This window comes from Pan paniscus, chromosome 20 (genome assembly GCF_029289425.2).
Source record: "Pan paniscus chromosome 20, NHGRI_mPanPan1-v2.0_pri, whole genome shotgun sequence".
NCBI classification, from domain to species: domain Eukaryota; kingdom Metazoa; phylum Chordata; class Mammalia; order Primates; family Hominidae; genus Pan; species Pan paniscus.
Genome location: NC_073269.2, coordinates 61,745,100 through 61,767,003, shown reverse-complemented (window position 1 = coordinate 61,767,003; position 21,904 = coordinate 61,745,100). Strand labels below are relative to the sequence as shown.

At 56.7% G+C, this 21,904-nt stretch overlaps 2 protein-coding genes across 5 annotated transcripts; one reads left to right on the top strand and one right to left on the bottom strand.

Moving 5' to 3' along the window:
- The first annotated feature begins 490 nt into the window (after positions 1 to 490).
- Positions 491 to 4,480, top strand: ZNF784 (zinc finger protein 784). Its single transcript, XM_003807093.4, has 2 exons — positions 491 to 716; positions 2,557 to 4,480. Exons 1-2 carry the CDS (start codon positions 639 to 641, stop codon positions 3,448 to 3,450), a joined length of 972 nt encoding a protein of 323 aa, XP_003807141.1. The 5' UTR covers positions 491 to 638; the 3' UTR covers positions 3,451 to 4,480.
- Positions 4,481 to 6,604: 2,124 nt separating this feature from the next.
- ZNF865 (zinc finger protein 865) lies at positions 6,605 to 21,682 on the bottom strand. 4 transcript variants are annotated; one of them, XM_055104221.2, is made up of 3 exons: positions 19,452 to 19,573; positions 18,190 to 18,655; positions 6,605 to 11,587 (listed from the first exon to the last, which is right to left on the bottom strand). In XM_055104221.2, the coding sequence occupies exon 3, from the start codon at positions 11,559 to 11,561 to the stop codon at positions 8,382 to 8,384; it is 3,180 nt and encodes a 1,059-aa protein (XP_054960196.1). In that variant the 5' UTR covers positions 11,562 to 11,587; positions 18,190 to 18,655; positions 19,452 to 19,573; the 3' UTR covers positions 6,605 to 8,381. The 4 variants fall into 4 exon arrangements, with proteins under 4 accessions (XP_054960196.1, XP_054960195.1, XP_034801937.1 ...); XM_055104220.2 differs by having other exon boundaries at positions 18,190 to 18,869; positions 19,452 to 19,557; XM_034946046.3 differs by lacking the exons at positions 18,190 to 18,655; positions 19,452 to 19,573 and adding an exon at positions 21,495 to 21,682.
- Positions 21,683 to 21,904: the final 222 nt, after the last annotated feature.

Genomic DNA, 21,904 nt, shown 5'->3' with positions numbered 1-21,904 from the left:
TGCGTCCTCCCAGGACCACCTGTGTTGCTGTTTACTGAATATTTTTCTCTACACTGCCTTTTTTTTTTTTTTTTTTTTTTGACAGAGTCTCTCTGTCACTCAGGCTGGATGCAGTGGCGAGATCATGGCTCACTGCAGCCTCCTCGACCTCCCGGCCTCAAGCGATCCTCCCACCTCAGCCTCCCGAGTAGCTGAGAATACAGGCATGAGCCACCGCACCCGGCCTACACCGACGTTTATAAACTTGGCGTCATTACGTTGTCATGAGCAGTGCAGAGGTAATCACAAAAACGTTTACCGTGGAAACAAAGCAAAGCTTCTTCAGATCTGCTGAGGTTCCCCTGACAGCCAGAGCCTGGAGTCGGCCTGCGTTGGTTTAGAAGGAACGTTCGGATTTGTTCCCAGGGTGTTACAGGCATCCAACAGAGCGTACCCTCGGAGGGACCGACAGGTAATTAGAGAGGGAACAACTCACATTCTCCCGGGCTCAGCCGCCACGCCCCGCCACGCCACGCCCCCTGCTGCACCACGCCCCCTCGCAGCCCCGCACTGCGCCTGCGCAGTAGCTCTTACGCCAGTTCGAGCCCCACCCCCTTTCAGAGCGAACATTGTCCTTGGGGGCGGGGCTTGGGCACAAGATGGCCGCTGCGCGCCCAGAGGCCCAGAGTCCGAGCTCACCGACCCCGGAGTCGCGATCCCAGGAGCCACTGGACCTGGTGCGGGCAAGGAAGGGGCCTGGGCGTGGGGCTCGAGGTGGGAGGAGGTCGTAGTGTAGGGGGCGGGTCCGGGGCGTGGCCTATGAGGGGGTGGGCGGGGGAGGTATTTAGTGCTATGGCCCTGGGGGTGGGGCTTCTTGGGGTTTCGCGAGGGGCGGGGCAGGGGAGGAGACTATGCCATGGTGGGCGGGGTGGGGAGGGACCTATGGGTGGTGGGCGGTGCCTGGATGGGGGCGGAGTCTGAGGACGGTGTTGTCTTGTGGGGCGGGTTTGGGTCCAGGGAAGGGGGCTTACCAGGGATAATTTGCATAATTTGGGTGGAGCCTTGTAAGGGGCGGGGCCTCATAAATTCTAGGGCTAATTCTAGGGTGGAAGGTTGGGAAGGTGACCCTGAAAAACGTGGGGGATTATGATTGGAGCACCTATGTTGGGGTAGGGGATAATTCTTCAAGGGTCTTAATGATGCTTCTCGAATGCCCAAGGGAGAATTTGGGGGTAGAAGTGGGTGGTCTAGGTGACTTTGGAACTTCCTCCACGTTCCCCCACTCAGAATTAGACTAATTGAGGACATTCATTCATTCAACAAACATTTACTGAGCTCCTACTTCGGCTCTGTAAATAGAGAAGTGACCAAGACAGACAAGGGCTGTGTTCTTTTGGAGCCTGCAGTCTCTTGACAGGAGAGAGACAATAAAGGAGAGTTACTGTGATCTGTTCTATAAAGGAAATAAAAATTCAGCTAATTTCTATAAATTGAGCCAAGAGTGGGGGTGGGGCAGCTAAATTTAGACGAGAGAAGTCAGCTGGGTGCCGGCTTATGTTTAAGCTGGGGTCAGAGAGATAAGTGGAGCTACATCGCCACAGATATTATAGTGACGATTTGGGATAAGTCATTTGGAGCCATTGGAGGGTTTTGAGTGCGAAAAATGACTTGATCTGATTTACATTTTCAAAAGACCTTCAGGCTATTCCTGGGAGGTGGGTTACAAGCCAGCAGAAGTAGGAACCGAGATGCCCTTGGGTTTTTCAATTTTGGAGGCGCCAAGTGATGGGGCTTTAACTAGGGTGGAGGAGAAAAGGTGGGATCCATGATATATTTTGGACAGGAGAGGAAACGTTGATGAGGATACAACAGAATCCTGGAGGATGGGCCGGGCGCGGCGGCTCATGCCTGCAATCCCAGCACTTTAGGAGGCAGAGCCAGAAGGATCTCTTGAGCCCAGTAGTTGGAGACCAGCCTGGGCAACATAGTGGGACTCCCTCTACATTAAAAATAATAATAATAATTTTTGTTTGTTTTGCTGTCTAAGATGGAGTCTTGTTCTGTCGCCTGAGCTGGAGGGCAGTGGCATGATCACATCTCACTGCAACCTCCACCTCCTGGGTTCAAGCGATTCTCGTGTCTTAGTCTCCCGAGTAGCTGGGATTACAGGCAGCAGCCACAACACCTGGCTAATTTTTGCATTTTTAGTAGAAACGGTATTTGCCGTGTTGGCCAGGCTGGTTTCGAACTCCTGACCTCAGGTGATCTGCCTACCTCAGCCTCCCAATGTGCTGGTATTACAGGCCTGAGCCACCGTGCCCAGCCAGAAATAATTTTTTTTTTTAACTAGCTGGATGTGGTGGTGCATGCCTGTAATCCCAGCTACTCAGGGAGATGAAGTGGGAAGATCGCTTGAGCCCAGGAGGTCAAGATTGCAATGAGCCACGATCGCGCCAGGGCAACAGAGTGAGGCCCTGTCTGAAAATAACCGAGGAGCCCAAGCTTTAATAATTGGGGCGTGCTGGGGCGGTCCTGAGGCAGGTTCCACAGGCTCCTCTTTCTTCTCCTCTTGCCCAGGTCCTGGTGCCTGATGACTGCCGGCCTGGCACACCCCCGAGTGACCTCATCGAGATCCAGGTGGTGAAGGTGACGGACACCACGCTGGTCCCTGAGCCCCCGGAGCCAGGTTCTTTCCACTGTGCCTTGTGCCCTGCTGCCTTCCGGCTGGTTTCCGAGCTGCTGTTCCACGAACATGGCCACTTGGCTGGGGCCGAGGGAGGCGGGCAGGGTGGGGACCCGAGCCGGTGCCACGTGTGCGGCCACAGCTGCCCGGGCCCCGCCAGCCTGCGCGCGCACTACAGCTTGCACACGGGGGAGCGGCCCTACCGCTGCGCGCTCTGCCCCCGCGCCTTCAAGGCCTTGGCGCCCCTGCTCCGGCACCAGCACCGGCACGGGGTGGAGCCGGGCACCTCTCGGAGGCCTCCGGACGCAGCGGCCGTTGCAGAACAGAGGCCCGGGGTGGCCCCGGAGAGGGCGGAGGTGGTGATGGCGGCGGCGGCGGCGGGCGCAGCGGTGGGGAAGCCTTTTGCCTGCAGGTTCTGCGCCAAGCCCTTCCGCCGCTCCTCAGACATGCGAGACCACGAGCGCGTGCACACTGGCGAGCGGCCATACCATTGCGGCATCTGCGGCAAGGGCTTCACCCAGTCCTCGGTGCTTAGCGGCCACGCCCGCATCCACACTGGCGAGCGCCCGTTCCGCTGCACGCTCTGCGACCGCACCTTCAACAACTCCTCCAACTTCCGCAAGCACCAGCGCACCCACTTCCACGGGCCGGGGCCGGGGCTGGGAGACTCTGGAGGCCAGCTGGGCTCGTCGGCGGCTGAGGGGTCGGGGAGCGGGTGTGGGGTAGGGGACCCTGCGGAGGAGGGGCGGGGGGAGACCGCGAAGGTGAAGGTGGAGGCCGACCAGTAGGCTGCAGACCAGGGACATGGGTTAGTTAAGGCGGAGGTAGGAGGCCGACCCGGGGAGGGGGACGGGGGTGGGGAAACGGAGGCAGGGGACAGAAGAGGGGAGATTGGGGGAGAGATGACAGCTGCAGGGATGGTTGTGAGCCGCTAGTGATGGAGAGCAGAGGGAGAGGGCCAGGCTCCAGACTCCCACACGCCCACACAGCACCTCTGCCAGGCCTAGGAGAGGACAGGTGCAGCTCTTGCAGCTCTGCGAGTGTGCGGCCAAAGGCAAGGCCCACGGGCTGGATGTCACTTCCCCGACTGCCTCTTGGTTGGCTTGTCCTTGTGCAAGACCCAGCCTGTCACGACAGAACCTGGGCACTTCAGAGGAGGAGCCAGGATCGAATGGAAGGGGGGAATTGGGGTCCACCATAGTGTTCTGCTCTGGTCCTCCATGGGTGGACCAGGATGGAGTCTCTTGCCTACCTCACTGCATTGCACTGGACCTGGGATGCCTATCCACCCTCAGGCAGAAGACACTTACCAGGTTATCTGTGAAGAGACTCTGGGATCCCATCACCTCAAAGCCAGAGGGTCCCCAAGTCACCGCTGAGAGCACCTGAGCCTCAAGGATGTAAGCCTGACCATAGGATCTTGACTCCAACAGCGGCAACCCCCACCCCCACCCCCATTGTGGTCCGTCCTTAACCCATCCACTCTTCTTCGGAGGCAACTGAGAACACATAAAGCAAGCAGCTACCTAGCATCCCCCTCCTAAAGCTTTAGACTCAGAGCCCAGGGTCCCCCACAAGCCTCAAGGTAGCCTCAGGTTTCTCTAATTTCCTCCACTCCCAGTTCGAAGCAAACAGCTTACTGCCTAGTCCCCGCCAATCCCAAGGGCGGGCGGGCTGGCTGATGGCAGCATGGTGGGCTGGCCTGGGTGTGGAGTGAAAGAGTCACTGTGGTGGGGGCGAGAGGAGGACTTGGGAGCTGGAGGTGTGACACCTTCAGTTCTGTTCCTATTAAAGGACCTTCTGAAGGGCTTCTCTGTCGCTCTTGTATTCGGATTGTCCGCTTTGGGGAGTTGGGGGAGGAGGGGGCCACACCATGGTTTTGCCACCAGCAGTGAGTTGCATCATATCTTCCTCCAAGCTTCTGTTTCCCCATCCTCAGAATGGGGGGTGAATAGGCCCCACTGTGGTTACGTGTTATGTGGTTCAGCTGTAGGAGGGGGGGGGTCAGGGAAGTTTGGCAAAAGCACACTCAATGTGCTTTGCATGCTTGTTGAGTGAGAGCCTCTGATTTGCACACCTTTCTGTTCACCCAGTGGGCCCCATGAGATAACTCACAGGCAACTCACAATGTGAACAGAACGCATTCCATTTTCCTCAAAGATACCTCCATGCTTCTGATGTCATTGGCACCACCACCCAAGCTGGATACCTGGGCAGGTTTAAACCTTCTTCATCCTCATTCTTATGTCCAATCCCTTATCAGTTTCCCTCAGTTGAGCCAGTTAATATCTTTGGAACTGGAACGTGTTTTCGGCATCACTACACTTGTAGACCAGCAGTGGTCTCGCACACAGCCAACTCACAGCAGTCCAGTGCCTGCATTTTTTTTTTTTTTTTTTTTTGAGATGGAGTTTTGCTCTTATTGCCCAGGCTGGAGTCCAGTGGCACAATCTCTGCTCACTGCAACCTCTGCCTCCTGGATTCAAGCAATTCTGCCTCAGCCTCCTGAGTAGCTGGGATTACAGGTGGGCGCCATCACGCTCAGTTCATTTTTGTATTTTTAGTAGAGATGGCGTTTCATCATGTTGGCCAGGCTGGTCTCAAATTCCTTACCTCAGGTGATCTACTCGCCTCGGCCTCCCAAAGTGTTGGGATTACAGGCGTGAGCCACTGCGCCCGGCCACCTGCCCTCTTCATTCTCCATATGGCATCAACGCAGATCCTTGTCACCAAGCCACAGCTCCTTGTGGCTTTGAGACGATTTGGAAATGTGAATGCCTACAGGAGCTGGGTGAAAATGCAAATACACGAGCAAGATGGCCAGGTTCAAGGGGAAAATATCAGCAACATGAAATAATGGCGATTGCCACCAGGTCTCAGAATTGGTATTCAACAAATTGGAGAGTGCCTCTTCAGAAGAGGGTAACGGCTGCTCAGCTCCAGAACACAGGTTGGGTTGCCACATCTTCCAGTTTCTTTCAGAAGTTCCATTAGTTCACATTATGTAAAATCTTTTGATTTCCCAATGTTGGCAGTCAAGTCAAACTTTTTAAAAAATGCACAGACTAAACAAAAATGTGTTGGTGGTCATATTCGGCCCTGCAGCTGCCAGTTTCCAGCCTCTAGCCTATAAAATCACCCAAGCCCCACAGTTTGGAATTCAAGACCCTTCAGGGCTTAGCCCCCAAGAACCCAACCTCCAGCCATAGTAATTTGTCTTAAATGCTCCAGAATAGCAGGGTTTAGTTCAACACACTAAACTCTCCGCCTGGAAATCTTTGCCACTTCTTTTTTTTTTTTTCATGTTTATTTTTTTGAGATGGAGCCTTGCTCTGTCGCCCAGGATGGAGTGCAGTGGCATGATCTCGGCTCACTGCAAGCTCCGCCTTCTGGGTTCATGCCATTCTCCTGCCTCAGCCTCCCGTGTAGCTGGGACTACAGGCGCCCGCCACCTGCTCCCACCACCACACCTGGCTAATTTTTTGTATTTTTAGTAGAGACAGGGTTTCACCGTGTTAGCCAGGATGGTCTGGAGCTCCTGACCTCGTGATCCACCTGCCTCGGCCTCCCAAAGTGCTGGGATTACAGGCATGAGCCACTGTGCCCGGCCTCTTTGCCACTTCTTTACCTGGAAAACTCCAGTTGGTTTATGTCATCGTTCAGGGATCACCTTCTCCCCAAGAAGCTTTTCTAGCCCCCCTTCCACTCTGACAGGTGACTCCTCTGTGCTCCCTCAAGCCTTAGTGATACATCCAAGTCCCTTACACTGTGAGGCTCCATTTCCATGTTACTGCTGAACCCTGAACCCTGGAGGCACTGGCACAACGTCTGTCTCATGCTGGGTCTTCAGCATTAAAACATGGAGCCACACAGGGTAGCTGCTCTCCCATGGGTCACACAGGACTCACCCAAGCAGCGCTCTTACCTAGTTTCATCTTCAAGTTTCTTTTTTTCCTTTTTTTTTTTTTTTTTTTTTTTTTGAGATGGAATCTCGCTCTTGTCGCCTAGGCTGGAGTGCAGTGGCGCAATCTCAGCTTACTGCAACCTCCACCTCCTGGGTTCAAGTGATTCTCCTGCCTCAGCCTCCCGCGTAGCTGGGATTACAGGCGCATGCCACCACGCCCAGCTAATTTTTGTACTTTTAGTAGAAAGGATGGTTCACCATGTTGGCCAGACTGGTCTCGAACTCCTGACCTCAGGTGATCTGCTCGCCTTGGGCTCCCAAAGTACTGGGATTACAGGCATGAGCCATTGCACCTGGCCTCATCTTCAAGTTTCTGTACTGAAGTACTCTGGGACTGAAGTCCAAATTATTTATTTGTTGAGATGCAGTCTCACTCTGTTGCCCAGGCTGGATGCAGTGGTGCGATCTCAGCTCACTGCAATCTCTGCCTCCTGAGTTCAAGTGATTCTCCTGCCTCAGCCTCCTGAGTAGCTGGGATTACAGGCGCCCACCACCATGTCCAGATAAGTTTTGTATTCTTAGTAGAGATGGGGTTTCACCACTTTGGCCAGGCTGGTCTCAAACGCCTGACCTCAAGTGATCTGTCCGCCTCGGCCTCCCAAAGTGCTGGGATTATAGGCGTGAACCACCATGCCTGGCCTGGAGTCCAAATTCTGTGGATTTTTGAGATGTCCCTGGAGCACCTTTGTTCTTCAGGACCCCAGGCCCTTCTTCTAACAAATGAGATAACTAAACACACATTGCCAGGCATACATCTCGCTGTTCCCAGAGCCAACATGAGCTGTGAACGGGCTTTTGAATCTCCCAATCATTATCCTGGAGGACAAGTGCTAAGAGGGAGCTGTATCATGACCATCAGTCTGCACATGGTTGTGAGGCAGCCACGGCAGCCAGATGGGAGTTCTCTTTCGTGTTACTTGAGGCCAAGGGGCACGTCCAATTCATCTGTTTCCCCAGTGCCCAGCTCAGGGCCTGGCAGGCAGGAGGCCTCTGGAAGTGGTGGTGGAGTGAACAAAGGCTGAAAGCATCAGGAAGGGGAAGAGTCGGGGCATGTTAAGTCAGTTCCTGAGAGCAGACACTTACCTGTCTTGTCCATCTCCATTTGCCCAGCTCAGACTAACGCTGGGAATACAGCAAATCCTCAGTAAGTCCCTGTTGAATGAGAGTGAGTGAGAGACAGAGGCGCCCGGCATCAAAACTGCAGAGGAAACAAGTTTTAACTTTGTGCTTTGCCACCATGTGATCCCCACTCTCCCTGGGTGGGATGCAAGGATGGACTCCAGCGGCCCTCATGGTAAGATTTATTATTCTCCGCTTTGTACAAGCCGCGTCTGCCACCCCGCCCCCCACCCCCCCACCCCAAAAAGCACCCAGCACTCCCTTGTGCCCTCCCAACTCTGCTCATACTCCACTGTCCAGCCAGATTCCTAAGGAGGGGGAGGGGCGATTCAGACCCATCTCCGCCAAAACTTACTGGGGGCAGAGTGCTGCTGGGGCGGGGGCTGATGCGGGTCACAAACGAGGATTGGACGGAGGATAGGGTTCAGTGTCTGATGGGATGAGGGGAGGGCAGAGAGATCGAGGATGGGAGTGATTCAGTCTTGAGCCTGTCGGGCGTGCGCCCTGAAGGTCGCCAGTCCGTCTGAAGTTCTGAAGGATGGGGCAACAGCGAGGAGGGGGGAAGAGTCTGATCAGTCCTGGGAGGTGGGAGTCCAGAAGGGGGCTTTTGATGGGAGTGGGATGGGAACCCCTCGGTCAGGCATCCTTCCCGGCCAAGGTGCCCGCCCCTGCTCCAGGCCCCCCGAGGTTCTCGGCCTTGTGCGCCAGGCGGTGTTTCTTGAGGCCGTAGGTGTTGGCGAAGCCCTCGCCGCAGGAGGAGCAGCGGAAGGGCCGGCCGCCCTGGTGGGCAGCCAGGTGCTTACGGAAGTAGCCGGGATCCTTGAAGGCCTTGAGGCAGGCGGGGCAGCGGAGCTCGGGCCGCGGCGGCTCATGGGCGCGCTGGTGGCGCAGCACGGAGCTCAGGTAGAAGAAGCCCTTGCCGCAGTGCTCACAGCGGTAGGCGCGCTCGCCCAGGTGCAGCCTCTGGTGCTCCAGCAGGTTGGAGCGGTAGCGGAAGGTCTTGCCACAGGCGCTGCAGCGCTGGGGCCGGGCCACAGCGTGCAGCCGCCGGTGCTCTGCCAGGCTGGACGACTGCGCGAAGCGCTTGGCGCACACGCCGCACTTGAAGGCCCGCTCGCCAGTGTGCACCACGCGGTGCTGCCGCAGGTACCAGGAGCGCAGGAAGCCTCGGCCGCACACGCCACATCGGTACGGCCGCTGTTCCGTGTGGCAGCGCTGGTGGCGCATCAGCAGGGCTGCCTCCCAGAAGCGCTTCCCGCACACCGGGCAGCGGAAACCCCGCTTCTGCCGATGGCTGCGGCGGTGTAGGAGCAAGTCGTAAGCGCCCGCGAAGCTCTGGCCGCAGAGGCCGCAGCCCAGGGTCCGTCGCACCAGGTGCACGTACTTGTGAGTCACGAGGCCCAGGAAGTGCTTGAAACTCTGGCCGCACGTGGCACAGCTGAAGCGCTCGGGGCCGGAACTGGCACCCCCGCCAGCACCTGCCACCGCCGCCCCGCCTGCGTCCTCACCCCCAGACACCCCTGCCAGTGCCGCCACGGCCGCCCCCACCTCCCCCGCCAGCCCGTTGTCCAGCACGCTGGCCGCATCCGTGCCGCTGGAGCCGTCCGGGGGCTGCAGGCCGCCGGGTGCGGGCGGGAGCAGGCGCTCGGGGGCGGCCTGGTGGACCAGCTTGTGCCACATGAGGTTCTCGATGAAGCCGAAGGTCTTGCCGCAGGCGTCGCAGCCGTATGGCTTCTCTGCCATGTGGACCTCCTTGTGACTCATGACGTGAAAGAGATCCGGGAAGTGCTCGCCGCAGTCCGAGCAGGCGTAGCTCAGCCCATCGGTGGGCCCTGCAGACGTGCCCGAGGCCCCGGGCCCACAGGCCCCCGGTGTGCCTTGGGTGGAGGGGAGGCCGGCTGCCCCGGCCAGGGCGCAGGGCAGCTGGAGCCGGTGCACCTGGCGGTGGCGGGTGAGGCTCTGCGGGTAGCCGAAGACCTTGCCGCAGAGCTCGCACTTGTAGGGCCGCTCGCGCGTGTGCACCACGTGATGCTTGCTCAAGTGGAAGGATTCGCGGAAGCGCTTCCCACACACGGGGCACTGGTGCGGCTTCTCGCCCGTGTGGATGCGCTCATGGCGTTTCAGGGTCTCGCGGCGCCCGAAGCCGCGCCCGCAGATGCCGCAGCAGAACGTCTTTCCCGGGACGCTGGCGCCCGAGCCTCCCGCCCCGCTGGTCCCCGCGCCGCCGAGCAGCAGCGGGTGAGCGCCCAGGAGCGGGACGGGCACAGCGCCGTACACCACCGCCGCCGCGGCCGCCGCCGCCTTCTCGCTGTCTGTGGTGGGAGGGTCGGGGGGCAGGAGGTACGGGCCCGGGGGGAAGGTGGGCGGGGGCTGCGGGGCCGAGGACGCCCCGTCCTTGGGCGCCTCCGCAGCGGCAGCGGGCGGGGCGTGGGCGGCCTTGTGGCGGAGCAGGCTCTGCGGCGCCGAGTAGGACTTGCCGCACAGGTCGCAGGGGTACACGGGCCGAGGCCCCCCGGCGCCCGCCCCCGCGTGGGCCGCCTGGTGCTTGAGGAGGTAGGAGGCATCGCGGAAGGCTTTCCCGCAGATGCCGCAGGGCAGGCGCAGGAGGTCGGCCGAGTGCGTCTTCACGTGGCGCTTCAGACTCTCCCTGCGGTTGAAGCTTTTGCTGCACACGGAGCAGGAGAAGGGCTTCTCGCCCGTGTGGATGATCTGGTGCTGGTGGAGGTGACTGGGCTTCTTGAAAACCTTCCAGCAGAGTGGGCAGGCGAACGGGCCATCGCCACCCCCGGTGGCAGGAGGGGGCACCCCAACACCAGCAGGGGCGGCGCTCCCGTCTGCGGAGGGGGCAGGCGCCACGGGCGTGGCTGGAGGGCCCGAGGACACCGTGGAGGGGGCGGCGGCGGTGGCAGCGCTGGCAGCGGGTGCTGGGAGGCCCAGCGGCGGGAGCTGGGGGCCGGGCTGGGGCGGGCCCCCCGCGGCCGGTGGCACGTCCTTGTGGCAGCGGCGGTGGCGGATGAGGCTGGACACGTGGTTGTAGGTGCGGCCGCAGACGCCGCATTCGTAGGGCCTCTCCCCCGAGTGCACCAGCATGTGCTGGACCAGATGCGAGGACTGCTTGAAGGACTTCTGGCACACGCCGCAGGGGAAGCGCCGCTCCATCAGGTACTTCAGTCTCCGGAAGTAGCCCTTGTCGTCCTTGGTGGGGTCGCAGGCCGCCGCCGCGGGGGGTCCTGGCGGGGTCTGCGAGGGGGCAGGAAGCGGCCCTGGGGCCCCCGCGGGAGCGCCCAGCCCAGGCGTCACCCCCGGCCCGGACGCGGGCCCTCCTCGCTTCAGGTTCCCAAACAAGTGCTGGTGTCCCGAGAGGTCCACGATGCCCCACTGCGGAGTGGGGAAAGCAGCGTCAAAGAGGGGAGGAGGGGGCGCCCCGAAGGCGGGCGGCAGGGGCGGATCGGGCTTCTTGGCTTGGGAAGAGGAAGAGGACGAAGATGACGACGAGGAGGACGAAGAGGAGGAGGAGGAGGACGAGGACGAGGACGAGGAGGGCACCTCCGCCTTGGGCTTGAAGGTGGACTGGGGCGGGTAGTCATACTGCGGGGGAGGGGGCTGCGGCGGGGGCTGCGGCGGGGGGCCGGGGGCGCAGGGCAGGGCCGCCACCGCCTTGGCGTGTTCCCCATACAGTTCCATGGGCTCGAAGCGCTGGTGGTTGAGGAATTCCAGGAAGTCGAAGGGGTAGCTCTGGAAGTGCACCCCGTCCTCGCCCCCGATGCCGCTGCTCCCGCCACCCCCGGCGCCGCTGCCCGCTGGGTTCGCCTCCATCTCCGGCGGGTGGGAGACGGGAGACCCTGTGAAGAGGAGGACGGGGCTGAGGACACGGCCGCGGCGCTGGGTCTCCCCGCAGGTGAAGGGAGCTGTGCGCCCACTCATCCATCCTTGTGCGGATCACCCCCTCGCCTTCCAGGTTTAGGCTTCCAGTGCCTCTGCCTGTCCACCCCAAAGGGCGGCCCTTCCTCTTGGCTCCCTGGCCCCAGGACTCTCCTACTCACCTTCACCTTCCCTCTCTGTGTTCTCAACTCCCACCCACTCCCCACCTCTTTTCCTTCTCTAATTCCTTCCATCTCTCCCCATCTTTTCTGGGGTCCTGACACAGCTTTGTAGAGGGGACCCTCTCCTCCACACCACCTGCAGGCCCTCTACTTTATTATTTGTAGAAACGGGGTTTTGCTTTGTTGCCCAGGCTGGTCTGAAACTCCTGGACTCACGCCATCCTCCAGCCTCCACCTCCCAAAGTGCTGGGTGATTACAGATGTGAGCCAGCGCGCTGGCCTGGGCCGTCTCTACTTTCTCTCCTTTTCAGACTCCAATTGTCCAAGCATCCTGGGGGCCTCTGGACTCAGTTTTCTTTCCAAACCCTCTCAGACTCTCTGCTGTCTCTCCATACTCCTGCACCCTACCCCACCCACAGCCCTCCGTCCTCATCCCTTCAGGTTTTATCCTAAAATGAGCATAATGATAAGGGGAATCACAGTTTCTATCAGCGTAATTAGGAGGGAGGACTCTGGGGCCAGAATCAAATGTAAGCCCTGCCACTTTCTAGCTGTGTGGCCACGGGCAAGTGACTGAACCTCTCTGTGCCTCCATTTCCTCATCTACACCTGGGGACCACAAAGCACATGCCTACCTCACAGGACTGTGAGGATTCAACACACACATATGTGCAAGGCTCTTAGGGGGCGGTTCCTGGCACTCTGTAAGCACTCAGTACATAGAAGGTATGGACTGGGCACAGTGGCTGACAGCTGTCATCCCAGCACTTTGGGAGGCTGAGGCAGGAGAGCTGCTTGAGCCCGGGAGGTGAAGGCTACAATGAGCTGTGATCACATCACTGTACTCCAGCCTGGGTGACAGAGCAAGACCTTGGCTCTAAAAACTAAAATTAAAAAATTGAAGACATGATACTGTTATCACTGTTACTACTAGTAGTAGAAATGGGGAAGTCAGGACAAGCCTAGAGAACTGAAAAAAGTCAGTATGGGGAGTGCACTCTTTTAATATTAATAGACGGTAGAAAGGAGAATTTGCTTGCCTGGGAGAAACAAATTCCAGCAAGGGGGCTGGCATATAGTCAGAAGGTGGTCTGATACAATCAAAACACAGACCCTGGGCTTGGACAGACCTGGGTTCAAATCCCATCTCCACTGGGATCCACACTTTCTCCATGTTTAAAATGGGGGGACCCCTATACCGCAGGGAGATTCAACAGGGTTGGAACAGAACGTAATGAAACACATGCATCAGCAGAACGCATTCAACCCCCTGAGCTATTTGTACCATCCATGACATCACACACCTGGGCTAAGCCTAGCAACAGGAGCAGGGAGCTTGAGTTCCATCCTTGCCCTTAGTGGGGCTTCTCCTGACCCCCGCCCCCCATGTCCTTGCCCTTAGTGGGGCTTCTCCTGACCCTCCACCCCCGGCATCATTCTCTGGCACCTCCTTTACACGACTTTTCATTCCAGATGGCAGGTATCCGTGTGTGTACCCCACACCACACCAGACCCTCAGCACCCGTAACTGATCTCCGAGTTCTTGGTCTACTTGCTGGCCTGGGGAAGCACCTCCACCAAGTGGGCGGAGGGTGAGTGGGTGAAGGGCCCATGAGGTCTGACCCGCTTCCTGTCCATCATCCCTACCCGATGGGGGCCAGGCTCTAAGCCCAGCCCACTATGGGGGTCAAGGGGGTTCCTACCAAGGCCTGGACCCTTTATCCTCTATCCATCGGGCTGCTCTCTCCTCCCACAGGTGAGGGGTGAGTGTCTCTTCCACCCCCACCCCAAACGCCATCCTGGAGTGAGATATTTTTAGTCTCCAGCTCCGGGTGTCCTTGTCCTTGGACAAGACTCAACATCCCATGCCCTTCACACCCCCTCCGTTTAATCTGATCTCCGGAAAGAGGACAGGCGTGGCTGGGGTGGTAATTGGAAGGCTGTAGGTGGAACCTAAGTTGGGGAGACAGCTCTGGAGGGGGCTGACTGGCCAGGGAGGCAAACACAGGCCATAAGGATGCAGGGAATAGGGGGTGATTTAGGGCACTATGGGGAGGGAGGGCAAGAGTGTTTGGGGAAAGAAGCCCCTGACTAGCTTGTCTCCACTAGAGCACAGGTTAATCATAGCTGTCACTGATTGGACATCTCCTAGAGGCCCGCCACGGTTCTAAGCACATTACACATATTAATTCACTGACTCCCCACAACTCTAAATAGGGGCAGCTGTTCCCGCCGTTGGGTAAATTAGAAAACTAAGGCACTAAGGCATGGAGAGGCAAAGTGAGTTGCCATGGTCACGGAGTAAGAGTCTGGATCAATGGGCTTGAACCCCATTCCCACCCTTGCCCCCACAGCAGTGTTTCACTGGGCTGTTCCCTGAGTGAACAAAGGTGAGGGGAGAACTATCAGGATAAGAGCTTTATTTAGGGATGTCTTCTGGGTTATGAGGGGTGTCTATACAAGGGGCCTGGTGGGAGAGGGTGGTGGTTACTTTCTCTTCTGCCTACAGTGTTCTTCGCCAGATTTCAACAAGACTCCCTCTGGAGCCTCCTTGGGTCTCTACTCAGCACTCCCCACCCCATCACTCTCCAGTCCCTCATCCAGCCGCAGGTGTTTCATTATAGTTATTGCCACCAACTCATGTCATTCCTTTTCTGTGTGTTTACTGTTTGGCCCCCCTCTAGGAAAGCAAGGACTTGGCCTGTCTTGCTCGCCCCTGTGACCCCAGCACTTAGCGTAGCACCTGGCCCAGTGTGGGTGCTTGACAAATATCTGCTGGTATGTGAAAAGGAAACACCACCTTCCTAAATTACCAATGGGTCCACAAAGAAATCATACATTAGAAAATGCTGGCCAGGTGCGGTGGCCCACACCTGTAATCCCGGCACTTTGGGAGGCCAAGGCGGGAGGATCACCTGAGGTTAGGAGTTCGACACCAGTCTGGCCTACATGGCGAAACCCCGTCTCTACTAAAAATACAAAAATTAGCCAGGCTTGGTGGTGGGCGCCTGTAATCCCAGCTACTTGGGAGGCTGAGGCAGGAGAATCACTTGAACTCGGGAGGTGGAGGTTGCAGTGAGCCGAGATCGTGCCACTGCACTCCAGCCTGGGCAACAAGAGCTCGACTCCATCTCAAAAACACAAACAAACAAAAAGCAAAAAAACTGCTTAGCAATTAATGAAAATGAAAACACAACATACCAAAGCTGAGGAGGTGCAGCCAAAGCAATGCTCAGAGGGAAATGCACAGCTGTGAATGTCTATCTTGATATTTGTGGAATGAACAAAGTGATGAGACTAAGCTGATCAAACTCCCAGAGGAACGGAGGGGGACATGTAGCAGAAATGGAGCTAAATGATCCCAGGAATTCCTGGGAGAAGCAATTCTGGGGACAGTGATGTTATGAGGAGGGCACTGAGGGCAGGGTGTGGAGATGCTGAAGGGGATACATCAGTGGTGGACAGAATTGATCAGGCTCATGATAATCTCCACTAGGAAACCAGAAACATTCCCTCTTTCATACAACTCAAGCCTAAACTGGTATCTTTTTAAGAGGGGATGTCATAGGAGGGTTTTATGCGGAGAGAAGCATGATGGGGAGGGACCCACCCCTCCACCACCACCACCAAGGGACAGGAGTCCCACAGCAAGTGTATTAACGGTTCACATTTATTGTTTGACCAGTTTGATATTTGTTATTGCCTGGAGGCAGCACAGTCCTGTACCATGACTGGGCCCATCTTATAAGTGGGGAAACTGAGGAGCAGCATGGGGAAGGCATTCCTCCAAGGTCATGTGGCCAATAAAGAGGAAAGCAGGTAACTGATTCCAGGTCTTTCTGATGCCAGACTGTGGGCCGTTCTGCTGCAACAACGCTGCCTTGTGATGAAATTCTGGTTTGTTAATAAAGAGTAACGTGCGCATATAACACTGGATGTGTGCTTTCTACCAGCCCAGCACTCTTGTAACTCTGATGTGTGTGAGCTCAACGAATCCTCCCAGTAACCCTAGAAGATGGTTACAAGCATTGACTCTGAAATACAAAGGAAGAGATTGAGGGCCAGAGAGGTAAATTAAACTTCCAAAGTCAGGCCAGGCATGGTGGCTCATGCCTGTAATGCCAGCACTTTGGGAGGCCAAGGTGGGTGGATCAACTATAGTCAGGAGTTCGAGACTAGCCTGGCCAATATATAGTGAAACCCCGTCTCTACTAAAAATAAAAAAATTAGCCGAGTGTGGTGGTGCACACCTGTAGTTCCAGCTAGTGGGGAAGCTGAGGCAGGATAATTGCTTGAGCCCAGGACACAGAGGTTGCAGTGAGCTCACGCCACTGCACTCCAGCCTGGGTGACAGAGTGAGACTCTGTTTCTCAAAAACAAACAAACAAACAAACTTCCAAAGTCACATTGTTAACTAGTGGCAGGGCCAGTGGTTGAAGAAAGGCAGCAAGACTCCAGAGTCCCATCACATGCTGTCTTTCAGTATTTCTCCCTCCAAAATGAAGGAGGACCCCCCCCCATCCCACTTCATACTGAAAACATGCATTGCTCCACCCATCTCCCTGCCAACAAATCCCAAGTCTCTTGGCTTGACCCAAGACCAGAACAAGTCACCAACATTTGTTGACCTCTAACAAGCATTGTACTTAGGTGCCTTATGTGGCTTGTTTCATTCAAACTTCACAACAAATGTGTTATTATTATTCCCATTTTACTGACAGGAGGACTATAACCAAAGCATGTCTATCCTCGGTCCCAAACCAAACAGTAACCCCATCTCATTCAAAAGCCACAGTCCTGACTGGGCACAGTGGCTCACGCCTGTAATCCCAGCATTTTTGGAGGCCAAGGCAGGCGGATCACCTGAGGTCGGGAGTTTGAGACCAGCCTGACCAACATGGAGAAACCCCATCTCTACTAAAAATACAAAATTAGCTGGGCGTGGTGGCACATGCCTGTAATCCCAGCTACTCGGGAGGCTGAGGCAGGAGAATCACTTGAACCCGGGAGGCAGAGGTTGCAGTGAGCTAAGATCACACCACTGCACTCCAGCCTGGGCAACAAGAGCGAAACTCCTTTTCAAAAAAAAAAGCCACAGTCCTTACAATGACCTCCACAGTCTCCTGGCTGCTCTTCCCATGTGCCCACTCTATTCCTGCTGCAGGGCCTTTGCGCTGGCTGTTGCTGTTGCCTGTAATATTCTGACTCTCAGGCAACCATCTCGCTCACTCCTTCACCTCCTCCCCATCTTTGGTCAACTGTCTTCTCAATGAGCCTCTCAGTAACCAATGACCTGTCACCCAGGCCCACATCCTCATCTCCCTAACCCTGCTTCATTTCTCTCCTTACTGCTCAGCATCATTTATAACCTCACATAATCTACTTCTTTGCCTTGATTTTGTTGGTCTCCCCATCCAGATGATCGGCTTCCTGAAGGCAAGGATTTTTATCTCTTGCTCACTGTTCCATCCCCAGGACCTACAACAGTTCCTGGCTTGATACATTTTTGTTTGAAGAAGTGAATGAATGAGGCTAGGAAAGGAGGGAGTGATTTGCTCAAAGCTGTGAACCCCAGTGGAATCCAGGGCTCATCCTCCTAATCACTTCGCTCCTGGGGTTGGGGCGCTGTTAAGAGCAGCCCCCCAGTGGGCCACAGTTGTCCAGGAGAAGGGGACTTTTTACTCTTGTATAACTTTTTGGTGTGTGGCTTTTGGGAGGGACAAGATGACAAGACATAGGAAAATCCTGGGGGAGGCCATCCTGAACCACAGCCCCCCAGGTCTATCTCTTTATCCCATGATATTCTGAACACGCACATATACTCTTGGTTTTTGTTTTTATTTTTTTTTCACTGCAGCCTCGAACTCCTGGGCTCAAGCAGCCCTCCCACCTCAGCCTCCTGAATAGCTGGGACTACAGGTGCACACCAACCACCCCCAGCTTTTTTTTTTTTTTTTTCCTGTAAAGACAGGGTCTCACTATGTTGCCGAGGTTGGTCTTGAACTCCTGGCCTCCAGCGATCCTCCCACTTTGGCCTTCCCAACTGCTGAGATTACAGGCATGAGCCACCTCGCCTGGCCTGTATTTTGTCTTTTAATCATCTGCCCCCTCAACTAGCATATCCACTCCATGAGGACAGGGATTCTTGTCTATTTTGTTCTCTGTTGTACCCCCAATGTAAAGTAGGTGCTCATTAAACAGTTGTTCGACCAGTGTTTACGAATGAACGTATGAATGAATGAAGAACATTCTGGGCTCGGTAGAGCTGACAAAGGCTAGATAATTTATCCCAGTGCCCTCACCTCCAAAGCCTTTTGAGACCAAAGCTTCCTTCCTCTTGTTCTTGCCTTCAAATCTTCCACTCCACCCTCACCGGCCTCCCCTGCTGCTCCTCCACTCACCGTGCTCACCGCCACTTCAGGGCCTTTGCACTTGTTGTTCTTGCTGCGTGCTCACCCAGATCTTTGCATGGCTAAGCTGCCTCTCGTAATTCAGCTTTCACCTCTAAAGTAGTTCATCAGGCTCTCAGAGAACCCACAAAACCCCGTGTATCTTTGTCGACTCGTGTCTGATCAACTAGACTGAGACCCCGCACAGTGAGAACACGGTGTGTATCGACCCCCTTCGTGGCTGTATATTATACCCTTCAGCTAGAATAGTGAATATGCGTTCAACGCAGAAGGGATGCCTACGAGAAAAGAAGTCACACCCTAGTGAAGTCCAGGGTCTTCCCTAGGGAGTCCAGGACGATAGCCTGAGAGCTGGGTGAGAAGCTGCAGGTCAGGGCAACAGTTGTTCACGCCATAGGAAGAGGATGAGGCACATTCTGGGAAGGAAGGCTTCACCGCGTCACTGCGGGACACTGTTCTGTGGCAGAAGCAATGAAGACGGGCTGACCGCGATGAGGGTGGGGTGAGAGGAGGTACGGGAGTATTTCATGGGAGCCTGGAGCTAAGCAGGCGGATATTTCTACCTGAGGCGGGAGAGGATGTGAGTGTGAAGGAACTCTAGAGGGAGCTGTGCCGCTGCGATGGGGGGGTGGCTTTGAAAGGGGCATTCTTAAGGGGAATCACTGGAGGACCTGCAGAAGGGAAAAAGGCATTCTTGGTGCTGACCAGAATAGAAAGTATTTTCACACCCACGAAGGGGCGTTCTGCTGGGGAGGGAGGTGGTCAGGGCCATTGGGGGCTATTGCTGTATGGACAGAGATAACGGGGGACAGTTCTGCTGCAAGGCACTAAGGAAACACTCTGGGGAGAATTATATAGAGGATACTAATAAGAGGGTTCACGAGCAGCTGCCCTACATGGGGAGGGGCAATGCTGATGGCATCTGGAGGCTGACCTGGAGGAAGCAATGACGGGGAGCGCTATGTGGAGGGGATCCTACGAGGAGGTATCATTTGGGGGCCCTGGCAGCCGTTTAGGGGATCGCCACGAATGAAAGCGCTTTGGCAGTCATCCTAGCTGGGGGCGTTCATGGGGGAGCTATCTGCAGTGGTCCTACCGGGGAGCAGTGATTGGGGGTCCCTTGGCAAGGGCCCGGCGGGAGCTGCACTGACTTGCTAGGGGTTGGGGGACGTTCTGGGGACCACAGCGGGCCAGGGCGGGGCCCCCCGCCCCCGCTGCACCCGGGCCCCCGGGCCACGCACCCCGTCACTCACCGGCGCCGGGGTCTCCGCCGGGAGGAGGCCGAGGAGGCGGAGGAGGCGCCGCCGCTCCGGGGAGACCCGAGGGCCCGACCGGAAGTGCCGCCCCCTCCCCCCTCCCCGGCAGCCCCGCACCGCCCGCCTGCCCGCCCGCCCGGAAGCGGAAGTCGCGCCCGTTCCCGAGGCGCCGGCGTGGAGGATCGGAAAGAGGAGGCGGTGGCGGGGACCAGGAGGGGGGAAATGCGCTTGCGCACTGACTCGGGGACGCGAGCGGTGAAAGCCCGGGCCGCTTCCGGTGGGCGAACTGAGCCAGGTGCGCCTGCGCTTTGAATGCCCGCCTCTTCTCCGGGAACCCCGCGACACGCTCTGGGCGTCCGGTTAAGCCACACCTCCGGCTCGGGTCTCACACTGAAGCCCCGCCCCCTGGCCCTGAACCACGCCCATCTCACAGCGTGATTATAAGCCCCCTACTGCCTCAAAATCTGTCTTCTTCCCCTCGCCCTCATGCAGTTTCTCCTGTTCTTCCCCCTCTCCAAGCTCCCACTCTCTGGAACTTCACCCCTCCCTAAGCCCCGCCCCCTCCATCCAAGCCACGCCCCTTGCATGTAAGCCCCCGCCCCTTCACCCCATAGCATTTAAGTTGCACCTCGTGACTTTTGAGTGCCTCCCACCTCTAAAGCATTCTTTTAAATCGGTGGTTGTCAAGGATAGTTGGGAGGCCAGCAGCATCCGGCTGCCTGCTCAGACCATGCGGAATAGAAGCCCTGGGGTTGGGGGTCTAGGGATCCGTGTTTTGAAATACTCTGATTCTGCTGCATGCTGGTCAAGAGCCATGGATTTACCACACTTGACACTGCCCGCTCATATAATCGCTATAATCCCGGCTCCCAACTCAGCCCCATCCCAAACAGCCAAACCCAGACCCATTCAGCCCCTCCTGCTAAGCTTCCACTCTCCCAGGAACTTCCCTTAGATTAAGTACTTCCTTCTCTCCCCACCGCCTCCATAGCAGTCGTGCGCCCCCCTCAGCACCTTCTAAGTCCCACCTCTAATACCCTGTTCCCTCAGAGTTTCTCCTTTAAGCCCCGGCCCCCGGCCCTCGGCCCTGAACCACGCCCACCTCAGAGCTGAATTATTATAAGCTCCGCCCCTCACCTTAAAATCCGTTCTCTTGGCCTGGCGTGGTGGCTCACGCCTGTAATCCCAGCACTTTGGGAGGCCAAGGCAGGCGGATTGCTTGAGCACAGGAGTTCAAGACCAGCCTGGGCAATATGGCAAAACCCCGTCTCTACAAAAAAAAAAAATACAAAAATTAGGCTGGACGCGGTGGCTCACGCCTGTAATCCCAGCACTTTGGGAGGCCGAGGCGGGTGGATCACGAGGTCAGGAGGTCAAGACCAGCCTGGCCAAGATGGTGAAACCCCGTCTCTACTAAAAATACAAAAATTAGCCAGGCGTGGTGGCGGGCGCCTGTAATTCCAGCTACTCGGGAGGCTGAGGGAGAGAACTGCTTGAACCCGGGAGGCAGAGGTTGCAGTGAGCCAGATCGCGCCACTGCACTCCAGCCTGGACGACAGCAAGACTCCGTCTCAAAAAAAAAAAAATTAGCTAAATATGCTGGCGCCCGTCTGTAGTCTCAGCTACTCCGGAGGCTGAAGCGGGAGGGTCGCTTGAGCCTGGCAGGTCGAGGCTGCAGTGAGCGGTGATAGGGCCACTGCACTCCAGCCTGGATGACAGAGCGAGACCCTGTCTCAAAAAAAAACATTATCCGTCCTCCTTGCCCCACTCTCACGCAGTTCCTCCTGTTCTTCCCCAGCTCCAAGCCCCTACTCTCTATTAGATCAACTCTATCCATCCTCTTTAAACCGCTCTCACTTTCTGCGGACCAACCCCTAAACCTCTTTAAGCCCCACCCAACTCTAACCCTCTTCTAAGCCCCCGCCCCAGGTCCCAGCCTAACTGCCCCGCAATCTCAGCCCCACCCCTCGCTCCTTAGCCCCGCCCCAAGCCACACCCCTTATCTCTAAACCTTACCCAGACCGTCAGTTCTGCTCATACCTTTGTCTTAATTTTTCCTTCCAAACAGTAGGTCCTCAGGACAAGGAGGTGGGGCAAAGTGGCTGCAGAATTTCTGGGAATTGGCTAGGAGAGAGGCGGTCGGACCTACAGTCAGGTCTGCATGGAAGGTTCAATGTTTTTAGTTAGATTGGATGTGTACTGGGAATACAGCTGACCCTTGAACAACAGGGGTTTGAACTGCAGGTCCATTGAGAGGCGGACTTTTTTTCACCCAAACACCGGTGGAACATACAGTATACGAAGGGCGGATTTTCCAACATCCGCGGGTTCCGCAGGGCCCACTGCTGGACTTGTGTATGCCCAGATCTTGGTATCTGCGAGGTTCGCGGAACCAATTCCCCGCGGACTCCGAGGGACCTCTGGACTTTGGGGTCTGATGGAGACGGGGA